Source organism: Mangifera indica, chromosome 9 (genome assembly GCF_011075055.1).
Source record: "Mangifera indica cultivar Alphonso chromosome 9, CATAS_Mindica_2.1, whole genome shotgun sequence".
Classification (NCBI taxonomy): Eukaryota; Viridiplantae; Streptophyta; class Magnoliopsida; order Sapindales; family Anacardiaceae; genus Mangifera; species Mangifera indica.
The window spans coordinates 18,064,850-18,086,229 of NC_058145.1; the positions used below are offsets into that span (position 1 = coordinate 18,064,850).

Here is a 21,380-nt window from a genome sequence, read left to right on the forward strand (position 1 = left end):
TACTTGACTCAAATCTATCTCTAATTTAAACAATATTCATTGAAGAGAATTATATTATGATAGTTTGTGTTGCATACTCATTAGATAGATTTATTCAAACCCAACAACTGTAAATTTTTTATATACATTCTAACATGGTCAGGATATTATTAATTTTTGACATGAAGGAATGCTACTTTGCTTTCAACTTGCGGTGAAGGAAATAAGATAAGATCAGTGCTGGCAAAGGAACCCGGTGCATGAACCCACCACTGCTTGATAGTAAGTCATTGGACTGTAAAGGAGACCCAGCTTTGTTGTCATTACTAATTGACTAGTCAGATAACCCATGAGTACCTAAATTGTAAAGAAACGTTTTACAAAACCCAAACAAAACGGTCATAAATTATGTGTCCAAACAGAGTATATTTTGACAAAGAACTAGACTATTGGACCTAAATATTACAGAAAGATTCAGTGGTGGGAAAGAATGTCAGGGCTATGGTAGGTGCAGGAAGAAAGAATTGTAAGTTTTCAGTTGCTTTGGCTGCAAGGAATGGAAAAGAATGTACCGGGAGGGACTGGAGTTCGAAGGCAGCGGCATAATCAACCTCTACTGATCCATATGTTAAAGCTTATTGAAAGTATGCAAAAAGTCATCAATGGGCATAGCCTAAAAAAGACATTAACCGGCAACATATATTTGACAAATTTATTTATCCAAACTCTGCTCCACATATCATCAAGGCAATCAATCTCTAATTCCAGATTATTAACATTCTTCTAATAATTCATTTATTCAAAGATGTCTCAAAGCATAAACAATAACAGCAGCCCTATCAGAACTATGTTATATCCTTCACCTAAGTTCCCAAAAATACAAACATTAGATATACTCTTTTCAATGCACAGCCTTTTATAGTTGCTTGGGATGCCGCTTAACTGCAAGCAAAATCTTCTTCCTGGGTCCCTGCAAATCAAGTGGCTTTTGTGAGAACAGTTTAATTAAATTCGAACGAAGCCAAGCCAATGCATGATGATCATGCTGCCATGCAAGTTCATGATAGTCAGGAAAATGTTCAAGCTAGATGCCCATAATACGATGTTAAAGAAATGAAAAATACACCATATGGCAATAAAAACAGCAATTTTTGCGTTGGCAGAAGACTGAAAGAAGTAGACTTGTAGAAGAAAACTGAAATTACAATACCATTGGTATACCCTGTTCTTTAAGGTCCGTATCACTCATCTGCTTCAATGCATGCATATCTACCTAGAAATCAGATAAAACAAAGTCTTGAAAAAAGAAGTAAATGGTAAACCACCAAACTTCAAAATGATTAGAATTTTTTAACTGCTAGTCACTCATTGCAGTCATATGTACATGTAAACCAGAAGAATCAAAGTTTTGAAGAAACAGGAGTAAACAATCAAATAGTCAAAATGATTAGAATTCATAAACGAGTGGGTGACTCACTTCTTCAGCCTGGAAAGTAATTGCATATTTCCTCAAACCAAGTGATTCCAATACCGGAGCAACTGTGAGATGTTCCACACCCTGTAGAACAGTGAAAAGGAGCATGATATATACATGTATATAGATGCCTAACTCTTTACGGAATAACCAAACTCATCTAACTTGTGTGACATAAACAAGCTCCAGAAAAATTAAGCATATAAAAATTACCATTAGAGCACTCTTTCGCATGAAGCCAGCGCTTGGTACAACTGGGTAGTTCATTTGAGCTGCTATATGAGCTGTCTGCCTAGAAGCACCAACAACTTCATTGCTAAAAAACTGTCCAGCTCTTGAAACATCATCTACTCTTATGGCTGGCACTTGTTGCAGCACATTAAAACTTCCTGGAGGTAAGAATCCCACAGTGGTCCAATTTCTACCTGGAGATCTCGCCCTTGATCTATCCATGGTCTGAGAAGAGAATGAGTCCTCAGGATAGAAATCATTCAAAATTTCTGTTGGGGGAAACTGCCTCAAAAGGTGAGTTCCCTTTGCTTGAGGGTGGTGTTGCAGCAGATTAGCATTGGTCATTTTTTCATGTATGTGTCTCTTCTGCTGCTCTTCAATATGCCTTTTCCACAATAGTTTCAATCGAAGAACCTTACCCAAGGTCCCAGATTCATTAACAATATAAAAAGATTAAAAAAAGAACACCACCCAGTAGATATTATACATTAAAGGTCCTTGTAACACAATCAACATTAATCATTACCAGTTTTGGCATTGTGGCTCCACTTAGTATGATATACTCGGTTCCTGTAAAACAACATTCATCGGATCGATATAAAGCTGAAAACACATTGTAAGACATAAAAACAGCCTTAACAAGAAAGAATCACCAAAACAGAACCGAAACTACAACCACCCATCTCAAAAGCAACGAGGAATCCATCCAAAACACAATGCCTTCCCTTGATAACATCCTATAAAAATTTGAACTCTATTTAGTTATTCACTGATATTCCTTTCTCTCTTTCAACTCAATGTTATGCAATCAATCACATAAGCAGAAAATTTGAGCATCACAAATTTAAAAGGCCTAGAAAACAATACCCAAAAGAGGAAATTTGGTATAAGAAACTGACAAGTCAACCACAGGAACCACACCATGAAAACAAAAAGAACCGAAAGAACCCACCTTTTGTTCACAGACAACAACCGATCAGAGCCCGTAAATCGTTTGCTTCCCCCTCTCTTCATCATCTGAAAATCAGAAACAAAAACAACATAAAAGACTTTAAATCATCAAAAGAACACATGAATGTTAGCTAAAACAAGAAAGAGAACGTAAAGGGTACCTGGCCAGAGCGCTCGAGGGTGATGGTGACATGGGGCTCCGCCATTTCGGAGTGATCAGGAGTTGAGAAATTATAAATTCAGTGGTGTCATCTTGAGACAATGTAGTGTATTATTATGCGCTCACATTAATACATACAGAAGTACACATAAACAAAACCCGCCGTAAGTCTTTTTTTAACTTTAAATTAGCAATTACAACAATCGGAAGCAAAAGAATGGACCAATGGAATTTCATTTCTGTCGCTTTGAGCTGAAGAAATGTCTTTGTCCTCGTTCTGTTTCTGTTATATTAATATTTATAACAGGGGTTCCTTCTGGTGATCTCCTCTCCATCATAGATGTAGAGCGATGTTTTCGGATTTAGTTTGGGCCTTCACCCGGTCAAGGGTCGGAATCAAACAAAACAGGTGGTAGCCTGTATATATTGCAATTGCGAAATTTTACACTTTCCAACTTGGCTTACTTCATAACAGTAGACAACAGCAGACAACAGCTTGAAAATTTGGAATCGCCGTTAGCATGACGATTGAACTGAAAAAATTTGCAATTAACATTAACATGACAACTGAACCAGAGATATTGACTCAAACAAACCAGTCAAACAAGTTAGACCAGGATTGACCATTGGATTCCGGTTGAACCAGATAAATTTCGAGGAATGTTAGTGATATTTATATAGAGTTATAGAGGGATGAAGTTCAATTCTCAAACTAGAGAAGAGTTGGTAAAATTAAGCTAAGAATACGGGGAGATCCGTAGGGTTACCGCTCGTTGGCTTTATTTGAAAGGCCAAAGGACTATTGCTCACCCAAGTTTAAGTATGTTCTCAAACTTATACCAATAGAGATTGAAAAATCCGAAGTCCCACCTATAACATTACAACCGTTAAAATTCTTAGTTAAAAATAAAGGTAAAATTGTTATTTTATTAATAATATTAAAAATATAAAATTTATTATATTTTTCCTCTAATTTTTAAAAACTAACAACTTTACCTTTAACTAAAGTTTTTAACTTTGAAAAGTCATATTTTCCCCCCAAATTTTTTTCACCTCTTTGACCACTATCTCTAGCGCCGATGAACTCCACTCTCCACCTTAAACCTTGGTTGACATGCATAGATAAATCTGGAATGGATCTCTTTATCGGATACGAAGAGATTGACGAGATCTAAGCGAAGAAATCTGGACTCTTTGTTCTTTACCAATGAAGAGATTCAAATCTCCTCATCGGCGAACAAGTTTCAACGTTGTCGTTTCCAGATCATCAGAGAAAGTGACCTACGGGGAAGAAAAAAATTCAAAGGTCTTGAGGAGGAAAATGTGATTTTCCAAAGTTTAAAAACTTTTGAAGAGGTGAAATATTAGTTTTTAAAACTTAGGATAGAAAAACAAAATAAATTTTATATTTTTTTAATATTATTAATAAAATGATGATTTTACCCTTGTATTTAATTAAAAATTTTAACTTTAGTTGATCAATAGGTGGGATTTCGGGTTTTTCAAATCCCATGGGTATGACTTTGGAATCGCACCTAAACTTGGGTGGGACATAGTCCTTTGGCCTATTTGAAAATGGTAATACGAAATGACAAGTTGGTACTACAAAATAATCGTAGCAAAAATTGAGGACTAGAAAACTATAAGAACACACTGTATCATGATAATTTGCCGCAAAAACTCTTTGACAGAGTTACAACTTACCTACCAGAAAAGATGTTAAGAATGTTTGTGGTTGTAAAGGCTTGCATTATTGAACGCCATTGTCTAACATGTGATTAGAATGGCTCCGATTTAAGATGCTCGAGTTAAATTCAAGTCAAATTCAACCTAAAAAAAAATCTTAGCTTAAACTTGACTTAATTAGAAGCCTCTTGTCTTGCCAGTGTTGTCATTAGGGCTGGATATGAGCCAAACTCGAACAAGACCCAGCTCGTTTTTTGCTCGTTTTCAGTGAGCCCAAGCTGGAGCTTGCCGAGTTTGCTAAACACATGTTCGTGTTCGACTTATTTCATAATTTTAGTATTCGGGCTCGGGTTTGCTTTGGGCTCACATTTTAGGCTCAGTAACTTGGTTTTTAGGCTTGTGTTTCAAAACGGTATCGTTTATTCCAAATTAAATGTTTTTTTATTTGAGCGAGCAGCTCGCGAGCCAAGCTCGACTAGCTTAACCAATGTTCAAATTCGGGTTCGTATTCGTTTTTTACTTAAAATTTAGGCTCGCGTTCGTACTCGGGCTTGTTCAATGCAAGCTCGGGCTTGGACTCGATCGAGCAAAGTTCATTTCGAGCCCGAATAAGCTCACTTCGAATCTAGCCCTAGTTGTCATATTGATACTTGTCTTGACGATCCTCTTTTTTATCTTCTCTGATATTTCTTTTAAATTCAAGTGATTCTTTTTGTCTCTAATGATATTTTTCACCAATAAAATGAATTAAACTCAATCTTAACTTACCATTCTAGATTTGAATTGACTCATATTTTAAGTTTAACTAAATTTGAATCCAACCTTTCATATAACCCTTTCTTAATTATGATCATGGTGCTACACTAGTTGCCGCGCACCACGACCCCCCCCCCCCCCCCCCCCCCCCCCCAATTGTTTAATTACTTTTAACCTCTAGATAAGGTGAAATAACTTTCTTGCATTGCTAGCAAGCATTTATTTACTTCTGCATAACTTTGTGTTTTGTATATGTGCACACAACAGTACCCAGAAAGAATCCAGATATACTCTGTCAAGTAAGCAAAATACAGTGGGGACAAGGGAAATTCCAGGCTGAAGATCTCAGAGTAAAAGGGAACAAAAAGATAGTGTGGTTCACAAGTATACTACAAATATACATACAAACGATGAGGGATCGTTTGTTTTATCTTTCTTCTTTGGCCAATAAAGGAGAAGATTGTCTAATAAAATAGACCCAATACATTATGCATCACATATATTTCATCCTCCCATGATTTCATTCAAGAACATGGTCTTCCTAGGAAATTGTTTACTTTTCTTTGGCCAAATATAAGAGATGACTCTTTCAACATGTAACTTAGTACATAGTCATCACATATTTTCCGTTGATGATCTGATTTCATCCAAGGAAATGGTCTGCACAGGAAGAAAATATGATTGCATTAGAGCAAAAATTATAAAGTATAAACAAAAAATATGACATGGAAAAGAGGAAAACTTGGTTAGCAGATGACCAAAGCTCCAGCAACAACATTTTTCCCTCATCCCCCATGTGTGTGCACGCGTGTATAAGCAGTTTCCAGGTCCATTTCAATTTGTCTTTCTTTCTGCTTTATTTGTTGATATTGAAAGCTAAACATATAATGTCTCATCAAGCAAGCTAATTCTCTTCACAAGTTCCAGTTACAGTCAGGGCAATTCAATTTGATGTAATTCTTCATATCCATTTGATAATATGACAAGATTTTAAAGCTTTTAATGATGTTTGATATACATTTTATGATGTGACTTTAAGTGATAAGTTAATAGTAGTACCTGATCTTGGCCAGCAAAGTCATTATCTGGAGTGAGAAAAAGCATGCAGTGGCACTCCTTCCTGTGAAGACAAACATACAACAAAAGTCCTTAGATCAGGCCGATTTCATTATGTGATGCTATTTACCTTCCTAAGCCTGATTCATTACTCCTTAAGAACTATCCACACAACTTTCTTTTTCTTAATCCTATTGCATTGCCTCATACAACCCTGTGGTTCACTGTAAGACAATAACGATTACTTACTTGTAAGATAGTGATATTTTTCCATTGGTGACCTCACTGAACCCATAACATAGCTTCAGAAAATTCCTTCAAGAATGACAGATTATCTGTCCTCATACTATTATATTCACTAAATGATGATCTAATGTGAAGCAACCGACAGTGATATCAAATAATTTTGCACCACATAATCTTGGAATCCCCTAGGGAATTGGTTGTATTTGCAAGTCGATATTTATACCCTTTCATATAGTGAGCACACTTAATTTTTAATTCCTAATAAGATATTGGCAAGGAGATGATATATTACTTTGATATTGACTGTCAGAAAATTAAAAATTCCAAAACAAGACCAAGCATCATATATACTCCAAAATATATTACTAAATTATAATATACACTTCAAAATAGTTAAATGCATCATATAAGCATGCAAATAACCAAGGTATGAAGGCACAGTCCGAAATGGCAATGCAGTGAGAACTTCTAACTAACTAATTCCAGAAGAACATTTTCACACTCAAAATTAACTTAATAAAACAAAAATAAAAACATTAAATAAGATACCCAATAAAAGAGAGATAAAAGAAATATTATTATAGCTATACAATGTTGCATGGTTTTGTAGCTGTAAATATATCATACCTTTCTCTCATTGGAACACATGGACAGTTCCAAAAGCCCTGTTGCACTTCAGCAGTTTTGTCATCATAATGCCTGTGATATAATCAATCCAAACTTAAAAAGTTGTAACATGAAATTTAGACATACAAATTTGAAATTTTTACGTTGTGTACCAAAAATGGAATCTATAGTGACAATCAACAAAAAAGCATATCGCTGGACAAGAGCCAGATGACAGTAAAGATACTAACCGGCATGGACAAAGAGGTGCACCCAATGAATCTTTATGATCTGCCAATCCCTGTTCAAAATTTCCAACATTAGTTTTTTTATATGAATCTTTTCTTCTTTTCAGTTCAACAATGGAAAAACATGTTATGTTCAATTCTTCAAGGAAGAAAATATAGATAAAAATAAATAATTAAAATTAAAAGATGGGTCTCAATGACTATATTACATTTTGAGCTGAATGTCTTAGCATTCTAATCAAAATGGAACCAAAACTCTATCAAGATTTGGGTGATCAATTCTAGAAAGAAGCTGATAAATAGAAACAATTTAGAAGATTCGATTAGCATGAAATGCCAAAACACTTTGGTACACCAACACAAAGTTCTCCAAACCAATTAATGCACAAAGTTCTTAATCTAGCTAATGTCCAATATACAACAATTTTCAAGCTACTAACATTGAAATCAATAAACTAATTTTATTCTTTAGTACAAATACGCATATCCACTCACACATAGACCAATGTCAGAAATATAAATGCCCAAAAAAGAAATAATGCTGTCTTTTCACATGAGTATTCAATCTTCAAAACCAGAGCACCAAGAAGAAATAGCAATGAATGACAAAAAAAATGCAATTCTTTTTTCTGATAAACTACAAATCCACCAGAACGATTTAGCAAAATTCCATTTCAAAATTGAAGTCCTCATTGAACCTCACTATCTTCAGCAAGTAGTACACTTTCTTTTCAACAGGTAGGGAGCTCTGAAAAATTGAACCTCAGATCCAGTGGGAGCAAATTGCAGGCTTTAACACACAACTAGCAACCCCTCAATATTGAAAAATGAATGCTATAAAGAATCACCAAGCAATTATAAACGCTAAATACAGTGATAAAAACAAGTAAAAATAAAATAAAAAACCATCGAACATAACATTCTCACAAAACCCATATACACAAACTAAAAACAGAGCCATATTCAATTCAAATTATTAAAAAATAATAATAAAATTAAAAATTACCTTAATAACAACGGAAGTCACACCTTTGTCCACACAAAAGTAGGTCCCAGATTTTCTTGCATACTGCTCAGAGAATTTCCTCATTATTTCAACAGACTTCTCAGACGGCTCCACTGACGTTACACAACAAACACTAAATTTTCTATTCGAGCAAAAATATTCAGGACTAAAAAGCACAAAAAATCAACATGGGGCTGTTCTATTTTTACCTCGGCATCGAATTAGAGTCGCAGGACGGTGTCGGGCGGTTCTGGTTCTGCGTCTTGACGGACAGATGAAGGATGAAATATTGGAACCACAGAGAGCGGTTTGTAGAGTCATGTTTGGCTTACAGAGGAAAGAACAAGAACTAGATTAAGTCGCTTATGTTTGTGTTACATGTGTGCCCGTGTTGAGCGTCGATTGTCCTAGGATTTTCGCTGTGCCTATGTTACAGCCACATGTTGATAAATATCTGGCCAGAAGCAGAAGCCCCTGTTTTGGACTTATGAGGCCGGGCCATCGAGTCCAAGCTACATGACAATTCTAGATCCAATCCAAAGATGAAAAAGACTAACACATTTATTAAATACATTTTCGCATGAATTAAAAAAATAAAGAAATCCAAATATATACACAGAGGAAAGTGGGATCAAGGGTAAATAACCTATTGCTTTCTAGGAGTGTCACCCTTTTCACTGCCAAAAATTTGATTGAATTTGTGCTTCCATGGCAGAATGGCTTCGCAAATTTATGACTTGAGAACGTTTATGAAAGAAATTGGGATTTGGTGAAGTTGATACTGAATAGAAGAACTGATCTTCTTATGTGTATTTGAAGAGGAGATACACACATCAGTCATTTAGCTTTGATAGAGAGCGACTTTTAGTTATAACTGCTTATTTTCTTCTATGTAGGGACTAGGGAGATATAATTAAGAGCTAAATCCTGAAGTTGATTAATAATATCTAGAAATCAATAGGAGATAGTAATATATTTGTCATTTGCCTATGAGTACGTAGTACATCACTTGTCATCAAATTAAAGATTTCAATTACTTAGTCAAACTCAGAACTGCCCTCTTGATGAGATAAACTTCTGCACAACGCTGCACTTCTCTTCACCTTTTTCTATCAGGGTTTCCTTTCCTGTGAATCTCTGGTGACGGCAAAGTCTTTGAAGGCTATCTGCTGCATACTTATAGTTGTGCGTTTGGTAGGGGCCGTGTCATTTCTGTCCATCTCCCAACTATTCCGTTTGATGGAACTGCTATTAGTTTCCACATACAGTATCATGTTTTCTTGAAGGTTGTATGTGTTTGTCCAATCAAAAAGTTAAACCAAGGACTAAATAAATGCACAGGGTCACAATAAGATAGCATATTTTTTCGCCACAGGCCATTGAAATGAAGAGATACTGATCTCAGAGATCAGTCAATAAATGTAGAAAGATAATTAAACATAATGAAAATATTGTCTATAATATTAGAGAAGATCGAGCAGCGTTACAACAACTGAAATTCAAGGAAGTACTGTTGCTACAAGATACATCTGTAATGGCAAGTTCTCCCGAAAAATTTATACAACAGATTGCATAAAACTTTCCAAACCCCGCGCCGCCACACCCCCACAAGCGCCCCACCGCGGCCCCCCCCCCCCCCCACCCACAACAAATCCCACTTGGAGGAGCTGACCATCTCTTTGGGGCGGACTAATCTCGAAAAGACTAGTCAATAATTCATCCAAAGGACCTCTCACTTCAATGCATGCAGAAAGTGTTAGTGTAAGCGTTCACCCAATAGCCAGGTCCACTGTCCACTATTTTGTACAAAATGTTACGGTATAAGTCTTCCAAGCTCAGAATGATGCAAATGTCTTTATGAATAAACGATCCATTAAACTGGAGCATCATGTGTCCAAGCTCCACTGCTTTGCATCATATATAAATAACTTGATAATTTTTACATGTAACTTGCGGTTTCAGATGCAAAGATCAATTTGTAACGGGGAGACTAATCTAAATTGTAGACAAGATCCCTGCCAAAAGCCAGAACTAAAAACCCTAATTCAAGAAATCTAGCAAAGTAGACTTCTAATTAATGAGAATACATGCATGCACATAAATCTCACATGCAATATTATCTTCATAATCAATAGAAGACAGAAAACAAAATGTAATCCAAAGACTCTCCCCTCACATACATGCATGTACTTATAATTTCCCAAGCGAGAATGATCACTTTTTTTAACTAGCATAAATGAAGTGTTAAAAGGGAAACCACATTGTCCCTTCAAAACCAAGAGCTAGCTATAGCTATATATATCTCACAAATGAAAGACAGAAGGTGACCTGCACATATTCATATCAGCGTGCGAAGACTAGTCTTCGTTCTTTCTTTTGGTTTTCTTTCTGTATTTCCTTGAAATAAGTTTGTGGATTGAACTTATTTGATGATAATAAAAGAAGGGGAGGGTGTGGGAACAATGATGGCGATGGAGAAGATAATAAGGTGGCGAGATAGAGGTAGAGGACATGATGATCGATGTTGGGGTTCTAGCGTTGAAAGAAATTAAAATTCTTTCAAGGGTTTGTGTGCCTGCTCATGCTCTCTCTCACACACCTTCTCCTCTGATATAAATAAAGTGCTGACTCTGATTCATCAAACTACACACTTTATCATCTATCACTATTAATTAATCCGTGAAAGCTGCAGCTGACTTAGAAAGGGAAAGTTATGAAACCCAAGTGGAGAAAGTGGATTCCTACTTTACCTTACATGTAACATCCATACCCAAATCCCAATTCCATTTAGACAAATTATATATGACTGGGCATCCCGCATTGTGCATTTGCAGAGCCCTAAAACAAAACCATGAGTCTGTCTCTCCAAAACTGACAATAAATTACACTACATTTCATACTCAATATCCACTGAAAGATGCCCAAGGCAAAGGATATGCTGTGATCTGTCTAGAGCCAAAGAGATACTAGCACTTTCTTCATATATATTTGAAGTTGGGATCTTGAAACACTTGGCCTATAAAATAAAATAGGGTTTCATTATAACGAAAAGCGTATAATGCATGTATTATGTGTTGATTATGGGGACCTCTGATCAAGATCGTGTTGTATTTTGATCTTACCAAGAGATTGTTAGGGCAATTATATATTTTCTTCTCTTTCGATTAGACAAACTCTTACGTAATTACAGTAGCTATCGTGCATCATGTCTGGCCTGCAATGCAATTTGTACAAGAAGACTACAATAACTTCAAAGCGGACATGAAAATGAGGTGTGGCCCTCGTACCATTTGCCCATGTTATTTTCCCCTGGTACAAATTCAACCAGTTTTTTTGTCATGTTCTTTAATTTCCTAGACAAACCCTTTACCCGTTTTGTGTGGAGAATTTATTGGGCATTCTCTGTATAACCCTAATATTTATAGCAACAATCAGACCTTAAGTTATTATACAATATACACATCCTCCAAATTAAACAGCTTGATTAAAGAGAGGGCATACCCTTCTTGAAACCTAGCTTCTATTATTCTTAATTTCTTCAACAAGAATCTACAAATATTCAGGTTAAATTTGACTCTAGAGCGACAATTCTTCTATTGTCTATGTGGTTCGTGAAACTAATAGAACTGCTGATTATATGTCTAAAACTGCTTTAAATCCTTCTAATTAGTTGGCATTTTATCTGGATCCGACCACCATTGAGTGTGCGAAGAATTCTTTGAAAGATAGTGTTGGAGCTTGGGGCTTATTTTAATATTTTTGGTTTCTTTGGGTTTTCTTTTGCGCGTATAGACAATTTGAATTAATTGTGGAATTTTAGTATGCATCATTATTGTGTAAAAAAAGTGATTGGCAGGAGAAATAAGAGAAGAGCATGCAACGCAAGCAGAGATCTCTGTTAATTTCTATTATAAATTAAACTTCAATCAAATCATTGTGCAAGAAAGTTTAGCAAACTCAAAATCAAACCAGCTTCTCGCTAGTTTTGGTGATCCATGTAGAAGATGTTCACATGCACTAGCTAGCAGGCGCATACTGAGGATGTTAAACACTCAACAGAAAGCTTCAAGAAGCATCATTATAACTTTCTATGACAGTTAGAAATAATGTTCATCCTTACCATAGAGTAAACACATAACTTGTAGAACTCAAACTAAAAACAAGTTTTGCTTCAGAAACCAGCAATCTTAGCAACATTGCACCATATACATCTATTCATCTAATTTCAACCTTTGATTACATGTAGTTTAATGGTTAGCAAATATAATGTCTGTTCAACTTTGTTTTCAAGAAATTGATGCATGTAATATAATATGAATTTTATAGACATGAAAAACCCAGATCCATTTCTCCATTCATTCATTAACCACGGCAAAATATATAAAGTAGGTCAAGAATATCATAAAACTTGAGAAGAAAGATGCAAAGTTCACACATACAAGAGTAATCTATCCATAACATACAAATCTCCATCTTGATGCCCCAAAAACAAATTACCAATTTTGCCCAAGGAGCAAAACAAGACGTAAAAACTTGCATAGAAGCATAAAGTTACTACAGAAAATATCGAGAACTTATAAAACTTGCTTGATCTAGAAGATCATCGGACCAAGATGCTTGATTCCCCAGATGAAGGAACAGTAGTACTTCACACCCTTCACTGAAATACACTAAGAAGAAGGCTGGTATAAAGGTGCAGGGTGAGGAAAGATGGAACCTTCAGCCTTGTACATGGAAGAAGTTCATCAAGTTCATGTTTTTGTTGAAGTCGTTGAGAAAATACACGTGTCCTTGTTTCTGATGTTGTAGCTTTCTTCTTTTTAGTGCTAGTGAAAGTGATGATTGTTTTTAAAGTAAGTTGTTGGTGGTCACCATGATGAAGCTTGGAGGTATGTGGGTTGGTTGTTATGGGAGCAATGATGGTGATGGAGGAGAAGAGGAAGAAGAAAAACAAGGTAAGAGAAACAGAAATAAAGATGATCATGATCTTGATGATGATGATCTCTGAAACAAAGAAAGGTAGAAAATTCATTCAAGGCTTTTTGTGCATAGCTTTCTCTTCTTGCTCTCTCTCTCTCTCTCCCTCTTCATCTTTGTGCTTTCTGACATCAAGATAGAGAGTGATTATGATGATGATAATTTATGAAACCCTAGATTCCTCTTTTGGTATAAATTATTTGAAGTGTGTGAGAGAGACAGTGATTTATTATCATTCATTAAACCCAAGACTGATCATGTGTTTGAATTTTGTGGAATTTCTGCTAGAATATTATATATTATGAGTAATGACTGGAAAACTATGCAATGTAGGGTAAAAGCTAACGCCGCATGATTCATGGACTGCATTATAATTGTTCAGGCACATTTTTAAAGCTGCATTTTATTTTAAGGTGTGTTCAATATCCTTAAATCTTCATCATGGTTGATGTTACGTCAAAAGATATGAGAATGGACACTTTGAATAGTTACAATGATCATAAACTTATTCAAATGATAATATAATTATTGATGTAAGGAATATATAATATGTGCATATTTGATATCACACGTTAAATATATATTTATTTATGTATTTAAAGAAGGTGTACAATTTTTTTTTTGAATTTCGACATAGCATAAAGAAAAAACAGACCATGTCAGGTTTGCAGGCTTAATGGGTTATGTTCCAAACTATAAGATAAGATCTACGAATCAGATTATGTATTTAAAAACATTTAATTAATATTAATTATATATTAAAAATTTATAATTTAATAGACCATCTTAATAAAGACTAATAAAGGTATAACCCTAAAGATCTGAGTTATATCTGAGTCTTATGTTTTTGTCAGTTAGTCCAACACAAATGTCAATCAAAAGGTCTCAACCTGACTCACTTATACCTCTCAATGATAGAGCTAACAGTTTTGTAACGAGGTTTGCATCACAAGTCAAAATACACGCACACACACATTATTTATTTATTTTTTTTTTAAAAAAAGCTTCTAAGTACGTTATCGCATCAATTGAAGGTAAGGGAAATGCTTCGAAGGTTATCATTTAATTTGCGTCATTTGGATTGTATGTAGCCCTAACCAAATATGCAAAAGCTTACACAATATTTACATTCTATAACCAACAAGGCCTGAAGTTGGATACACTGGCTCACCAATATTTAACATAACTTTATCAGCCACAACCACAAGCTCTATGGATAATGGACAATTATACGATTCCAAATGTTCTGTTTGCGTTAGCATTTGGTATTCCAGTTCTTCGTAGCACTCTATTACCAATTTCTTTGAAGAAGGTACCTCGCCATCTGTTAGCTCTCGTTGAAACTAACGTAAGTACGCAGAGAGGAGAGCTTCCTGAGTGTCTCAAGAGATAGCATTTAGGGCCTAAACTAACCCTTTAAAGAATAACTCATGCCTGGTCACTTTGGCGCTAGACTATCTCTGGGCTGACAGTTCTGCATGTAAATGCAATGAATTTGGTATCATTGAATGACCCAGGACTATCTGATTCATAGATTTTTTCCGCAAAATAAAACATGTGAGTTTTTCACTTTGCTGCAGCAATCCTTTTGTGTCATAATTAATAGCCATGGCATGAACAATTGCAGCAAATACCTTTTGCACAACCTTATAGACCGGCCTCTGAAGTGCCTTCATGCTCTTGTTGATCTTGCAATCCACATTCAACTCTGATTGCTGCAAGGAGCTCTGGAGACACAGCAGGCTGGAGGTCAACCTCTCTGCTAAATGACGTTTTATCTCTGGCATTCTTCTTATTCCTGCAGCCAGGTTCATCTTCTGCACCCCAGCCCCTGTACAATATGACTTTACTAGGCTCCTGAGAAACTAGAACTGCACCTGTTGCTTCCTGTGTGATTGATAAGGAAAACATGTCATTACAGCCATTTTTACAACACTTTTATGTAGCAATATAAAGCTGAATTCAGAAGTGCACACCTGCAGCTTGGCAACCACTTCCTGGACTGAAGTCCCTTTGGCTCTGCCTTTGACATTTACTATAGCTAGAGGATGCTTTCGAAAGTGTTCTTTTATGGTTTTTGCAACACCAGTGACAATGTTTCTCTTCCCTAGTAAAATAAAATGCAGAAAAGCAAAAAAGAAAAAAAAGGAATTTCCATGATTACAATTAATTGCAAGGTAAAGCCAGCAACAGTTGCAAAGAAAGCAGCAACAAAGGTCAGGCATGGACCATAAAAAGGGCATAGAAATTACCTATGGCAAGAACTGGGCGTTTCTTCATTTTTAAAGCCTGCTTTCGTAGCAGAAGCCTTTCTCTATTGGAAAGGTTTACAACTCTAGAAGCCATCTTCCACCCATTTTCAAACACGGCCGAAAATGATAATTCGGATCTATTTATGGCTGATTTAAGTGATGAGCCTATTGGCTCAGAATCAGATGAAAAATTCTCAGCATTAACAACAGAAAATTTTTTTATTCCTTCTTGCTGAGATTCAGATGAGGCAGAAGAAAGATCCTCAGCATTAGCAAAAGCATCACCCATTCCTTTTTGCTGAAACTCAGATGAGACAGATGAAAGATCTTCAGCATTAACAGCAACAGAATGGATCATTCCTTCTTGTTGAGATCCAGATAAGCTGGATGAACAATTCTCAGCATTTACAACAGCAGAATAGCCCATTCCTTCCTGCTGAGATCCGGATAATATACCAGATCAGTATCTCAAGATAAAAAGCGGCCACAAAAGGAATTTTAGATATTACCAAAGAATTATCAGGGCATGTATCAGAGTCTGCAGTTCCACTTTCCAGGGTTACACTACTTAAAGATAAAGATAATGACTCAATGTCAGTTTTAAGCATCTCAATCCCATTATATGTCGAAGAGAAATCAATCTGTTGAGTTGCCTGTAGACTGACTGTTGTAGCATCCTTGGTATCATTTGATTTTATGCAAGTTGAATCAGCTCCATGTTTCTCCCTAGCCTTAAGCAATCAGATCAAATATCATCTAGGCATGAGATATTATAGACATCATATTATTTTCAAATGATGCTAGATGGACACATTTGAATGCTCTGAATTGATAGATATGCCAATTAAATCTATACGTCTAACTGTGCATGTATTTGATTCTATTTGGGGTCAGCATTGTTATGGAAGGGCAAACAATGTGTATTACTTTTTAATCAATAGCAGTTACAATGTATTAACTTTAACATGCACATAAGCCCAAACAAGATAGAATCATTTAAAACATTTTACTTCCCAAAACCAAAATGCACACTTCGTACCTCTAGATTTGGGTCATATGGAATAGGAATTGCTGATTGAGAGTTATCACTGGATTTAAGTTCAAAATCTGATCTTACATAAGCTGACTGCAAATTGCCCATCTCCTCTTGAACCTATAATAACGTACAGCTGAGTAATTTTACCTTAAAATAACAAAGCTAATTCAGTGGAAAGGCCAGAGATAAAACAAACAAAAGTCAGCTCACTAGCAGTAATCTTGATTCATCAACTGGTTCCATAGTGTTTGCTTCCTTTTCTTTAACCTGTTTCAAATCAGTATTACATGACTTATCTCCATTTGATTGGGTAAATAAAAGCTTGATTTCAAGGGAAACAATTTTAAGAAGGTTGCTGATGCAACAAGAAACAAAACATGAAATGACTTACCAACTGATTTCTCAATTTGTTAATGTTTCTGGTTAGTTCCAAAACATGTAGTTGCAAAGACTGCATAAATGGAGCACCAAAGAAATAGGAAGCTGAGGTACACATCACAATAGATCAAAAAGTTCTATAAAGGAACAAACAATAATAGTAAGAAAATAATAATAAAGGAAAGATTTCTTTAAAGATGACAAACCTAAATTGAGCTACACCCACATATTATATTGTGGTTTAAAGCCAGAGTAGCCATTAGCATGTGTGCATATGTCTATAAATGTTCCCAATTTACCTTACGACGCTGACCTTCTACAGAACGTTTCAGTGCTTGTCTTTTAGTCAGCAGCGTCTTAGGCCTTAAAGATGTAGGCCTTTCATAATTCTTTCCCCGATATATAATAATGGCATGACCCTTACTCACTCTCTCAACTGCCACTAAAATACCACCACTTTCAGCTTCTAAGGTTCGTGCTTCCTGATGAACAGCTTCAATGCTTTTCTGCTTAGATATTATCTTCACAAGTTCTCTATATTTCCAGTGGAGATGCATGTTTTCAACTGTTCCAGCAAAAACCCCCCGTCTACCTGAAAACAGAGAGAAAACTTGTGCATTAAGGCCTACTTGTATAGGAGCCCAATTTTTTTGGATCTTCTAAAACCCTTGAACATACTCCTGAAATCAGGAGTAAAAATAACAAACCAGCTGATCTAGGTTCAAATCCCATGCTAGATGGCATAACTCACCCGTTAGTAGGAAAGCTTGCATTCTTAAGCCAACCTTTCGTAGCATGTATCTTTCTTCTTCTGTTATACCCTCTTTATCTAGTTCAGGCTGTTGTGTGATTTCCTCCTTCTCCAACTCAGCTAAAAGCTTCTCCGCCTTCGCTTTCCTTTCTAATGCCTGTAGAGAAAAAAATATTACACGTATTACAAAAAAAAAAAAAGACTTCAACAAGAAGTCAAACAAACTCTATCAACTTATTTTCAAAAATACCATTGACAACTTTAAGCTAGTCCTTCTAATAGCTGCCTCAGCAGACCTTCCTTTAGTTTGTTCTGACTCAGGAATATTTTGCTGGTCATCCATATCAGTAAATTGGTTTTCAGAATCAGACTCTACATTATCTCTACAATTAACCTCTATATTCCCAAGTTTAAGCTCTGGTGCTGCTTTAGTTGACGTACTGAACTCTGTCCTCTGGTTTTCATAAAGAATTCCATGCTTTCTTCGTTCTTCAATTGCAGAAGAAACAACAGCAGGTAAGAAATCCTTTCCCCTATATAGGACAATAAAAAATTTATCCCGGTGAAGCACACTCCCTCCTGTCAACCACTGCAAAAAAGAATATACATACATATAAATATAATATATACATTAACAAATTTCTCTGAAGACATCTAATCATGAATAAATATTCAACAAGTACTATCAAGTGTTATCACATTAAAATTTTTTAATTATGGACTAAAACATTGCAAATATAAGGAACAATTGATAAACTGATAACTTGAGACTACAGGATCACAGTTGTTAACTATTTTAATTTCTCTTGACAATGAGTTTTGATTTCACAAACTATGATGAACATATGTAGAGCTTCAGATATTATATTATGACTTCCATAAATATAAGAAGATTCACTCCTTAGTGTTTCCAAACATGAGAAAGTAATTTTTCTCATACAAAAAGAGAACTTCCACATCTAAGCATGAAAAAATCAATCACAATTTTAAATTTCTTGAACAAATAAAAAGTTAAACTCAAACGGTTAAAGCAATCACTAACTTTTAACTCTTCAGCCATCAACTCACTGTTAGTGTTCTGTACTCCTCTCTTGATTGCAATCTTGGCAATCTCACATTTTTCCCAGAGCTTAATTATGGCAGCAGCCAGTCCCTGAAGTTTCCTATTTCTACCTGTTATAAAGAGGAAAAAACTGAGATGTATCGAGAAGTATAGACAAAACTTAAAATGAGTTTAAACTCACCCAATGCAAAATGGCAAGGTAAGGGTTTGCCAAGTCTTCTTAATGTGTTCATTTCATCATTTGTTAGTACTGGCTTCACACCATAGGGAAGAAGGCGAACAGGTCTCCTGTAACCAGGAACTATGGCAGGTAGAAGATCAGCATCCACAGGTTGAGGGTCATAACCCCACCAATCAGTAAATCGAGGACCCAGGCCATCCAACAAACGATCAGCTTCTTTGGCAAGTTCTTCCTCGCCTGGCAGTTGAAATCTTACTTTATCAGGAGAACCAACACCATGAATTAAGGTTGGTTGAATCCTTTTGTTTGTTGGACTTTGTCCAGAAGGTTTTGCACCACTGGTGCCGTCAGCACCGGAAGAGCAGTTCTTCATTGTATCAAATACTCTACTATCCACATTTTGATCAGGTATAGCATCAGGAGAAGAATCATCTGTTGAACTTTTATCAGACAAAAAGTACGGATACTTATAATTGGCCCCCCTGTACAATATTATTTTACTTCCAGACCTCCAAACAACCAAGCCTCCAGTTTTTCTCTAGAAATGTCAGAAAAAAAAGAATAACATTAGAGCACAATATTTGGGGACTCAGTAGTAACCACATGTCAAACAAGATCTTAAATTGACTACCTATGTTTTAGGACTCTATTTCTGGGGAGATAGGGGTTTCACTTTGCAAAATGGACACTGACACGTTCTTCATTACATCATAATAGAATCTTAAACGCTGTCTGACAGAGGCAATTGTAAGTGGAACAGAGAACTGCAATTAAGGATTACAATGTTGGGAGATTATTATAATCACAACTCCACCAGGACAAGAATGTGTGGAATATAGGATGAACAATGACAAATCTAAAGTTGGCATGACATAGCATGTTATGCATTATGCAAATTCAAAGCAACCAAAACATCACTATAGAAACTTTTGGTTGGAACTGAACATTGACCAATTTATTAGGCAAACTGGCAAGGCCACAGTGTACCATGAAGGATCAGCTACCTAAAAACAACTTTAAATTTTGAGCATCTTTACCACATTGTAGTAGCAGAGTTTCATTTCTTAGTTGCATAAGCCATTTATTCTCAATTCAAACAAATATTGTGAACACAAAATCCCAAAAGAAACAACACAACACAAGCAATTATCACATAAACAAGTACAAAACAAAAGATCCTGATACCTCCAAAAGATCATGAGTTCTGTTCATATTCAACCTACACAAATCCTCACACTCAATCTTCACCACCTCAGCATTTCTCCACCTCTCATGTATCCCATTCACTATTCCCTCCGTAATTCCAGCTTTCCCAATTTTCAACTTCTTCCTCAACCCAATCCCAATTGTTCTCAACCTTCTCAACTCTTCTCCTGAAAGTTTCAACTCAGCCAATGAAGGCACAACCTTCTCCTTTGGTTTCTTGTCCAACCGCTTTTGCTTCATCACTTCATTTCTCAACTCGTTGTACCTCACAATAGCCTCTCCCGAACCCGGCACCGGTACAGGGTTTTCCGGTGTACTCCAACTGGAATCCAAAGTATGGCCCACACGAAACTTGGGAATTCTATTGGGAAGTGGGATAAATATCTCCCCTGCGGAATTTTTTTCCAGGGATTCTGGTTCAGGGTTTTCGGTTTTGTCAGGACTCGCTTCTTCAACAATGCCTAGACTTCGAAGCTTGTCGGCAATTCGTTGAATGGCGGATCTGGGAAGCTTTTGGAGGTGGGCTTTGGATTTGGTTTGCGGGTTCTGCGTGGTAGCGGCGCATTTGATGGTGGATTTTTTGGAAGGGCTTTGAATGGTTAGGGTTTTGTGCGTAGCGAAAAATGAAGGAGAAGGATTTGGAAGGGTTTTAGGTGGCAGTACAGGGTTGTGGTAGTACAATGTAAGCATGGTTTCATGGATGAAAGAGAATTTCAAGACGAGACTACACTTCATAGATGAACGTTATAAATCAGTTGACAAGATAAGCCCCTTTTGCTTTGTCATGTGCCACTCTCGTGTTTTAAAAGACGTTTTCCCTTGGGTTGACAAGATAAGGCCCTTTTGCTTTGTCATGTGCCACTCTCGTGTTTTAAAAGAAGTTTTCCCTTGGGCCTTAACATGAATTTAGGAGTCGACTTTGTGTTTGATTTGAATATGGAATAGACAATTTAAGGTAGAGTCGGAGAAGGATGGAATATTAAATAGTGATAATATAACAGAGAGGCCAAAGGGATTGGCCTAAATTCATCCCTCTATGAATTTAGGTTGAAACATCTTTGTCACTTTTTTTTATGTCGGAAAGTAAAGATCTAGTGATCGGTGAGATGATAGATTGAAGTATTGTTATCAATTGTT

The 21,380-nt window shown here is 36.1% G+C and overlaps 3 protein-coding genes across 9 annotated transcripts; all 3 read right to left on the bottom strand.

Annotated features, from left to right (window-relative positions):
* Positions 1–657: 657 nt before the first annotated feature.
* LOC123225383 (protein bicaudal C homolog 1-like) lies at positions 658–3,137 on the bottom strand. Of its 3 annotated transcripts, none has more exons than XM_044649321.1 (7): positions 2,797–3,137; positions 2,637–2,701; positions 2,211–2,254; positions 1,667–2,098; positions 1,457–1,537; positions 1,201–1,252; positions 658–949 (listed from the first exon to the last, which is right to left on the bottom strand). In XM_044649321.1, exons 3-7 carry the CDS (start codon positions 2,220–2,222, stop codon positions 918–920), a joined length of 609 nt encoding a protein of 202 aa, XP_044505256.1. In that variant the 5' UTR covers positions 2,223–2,254; positions 2,637–2,701; positions 2,797–3,137; the 3' UTR covers positions 658–917. The 3 variants fall into 3 exon arrangements, with proteins under 3 accessions (XP_044505256.1, XP_044505255.1, XP_044505257.1); XM_044649320.1 differs by having other exon boundaries at positions 1,190–1,252; positions 2,797–3,123; XM_044649322.1 differs by lacking the exon at positions 1,201–1,252 and having other exon boundaries at positions 2,797–3,135.
* Positions 3,138–5,504: 2,367 nt separating this feature from the next.
* Positions 5,505–8,834, bottom strand: LOC123224762 (ferredoxin-thioredoxin reductase catalytic chain, chloroplastic-like). The gene is made up of 6 exons (XM_044648468.1): positions 8,609–8,834; positions 8,400–8,512; positions 7,397–7,446; positions 7,167–7,238; positions 6,297–6,357; positions 5,505–5,897 (listed from the first exon to the last, which is right to left on the bottom strand). The coding sequence occupies exons 1-6, from the start codon at positions 8,718–8,720 to the stop codon at positions 5,853–5,855; spliced, it is 453 nt and encodes a 150-aa protein (XP_044504403.1). The 5' UTR covers positions 8,721–8,834; the 3' UTR covers positions 5,505–5,852.
* A 5,577-nt stretch (positions 8,835–14,411) lies between these two features.
* Positions 14,412–21,030, bottom strand: LOC123225768 (CRM-domain containing factor CFM2, chloroplastic-like). Of its 5 annotated transcripts, none has more exons than XM_044649994.1 (14): positions 20,223–21,030; positions 19,038–19,575; positions 18,836–18,966; positions 18,044–18,382; positions 17,794–17,950; positions 17,342–17,634; positions 17,056–17,115; positions 16,875–16,931; positions 16,668–16,781; positions 16,138–16,359; positions 15,629–16,064; positions 15,353–15,483; positions 15,011–15,263; positions 14,412–14,899 (listed from the first exon to the last, which is right to left on the bottom strand). In XM_044649994.1, exons 1-13 carry the CDS (start codon positions 20,976–20,978, stop codon positions 15,024–15,026), a joined length of 3,474 nt encoding a protein of 1,157 aa, XP_044505929.1. In that variant the 5' UTR covers positions 20,979–21,030; the 3' UTR covers positions 14,412–14,899; positions 15,011–15,023. The 5 variants fall into 5 exon arrangements, with proteins under 5 accessions (XP_044505929.1, XP_044505930.1, XP_044505928.1 ...); XM_044649995.1 differs by having other exon boundaries at positions 14,412–14,850; positions 15,629–16,061; positions 20,223–21,029; XM_044649993.1 differs by having other exon boundaries at positions 14,412–14,850; positions 20,223–21,029.
* Positions 21,031–21,380: the final 350 nt, after the last annotated feature.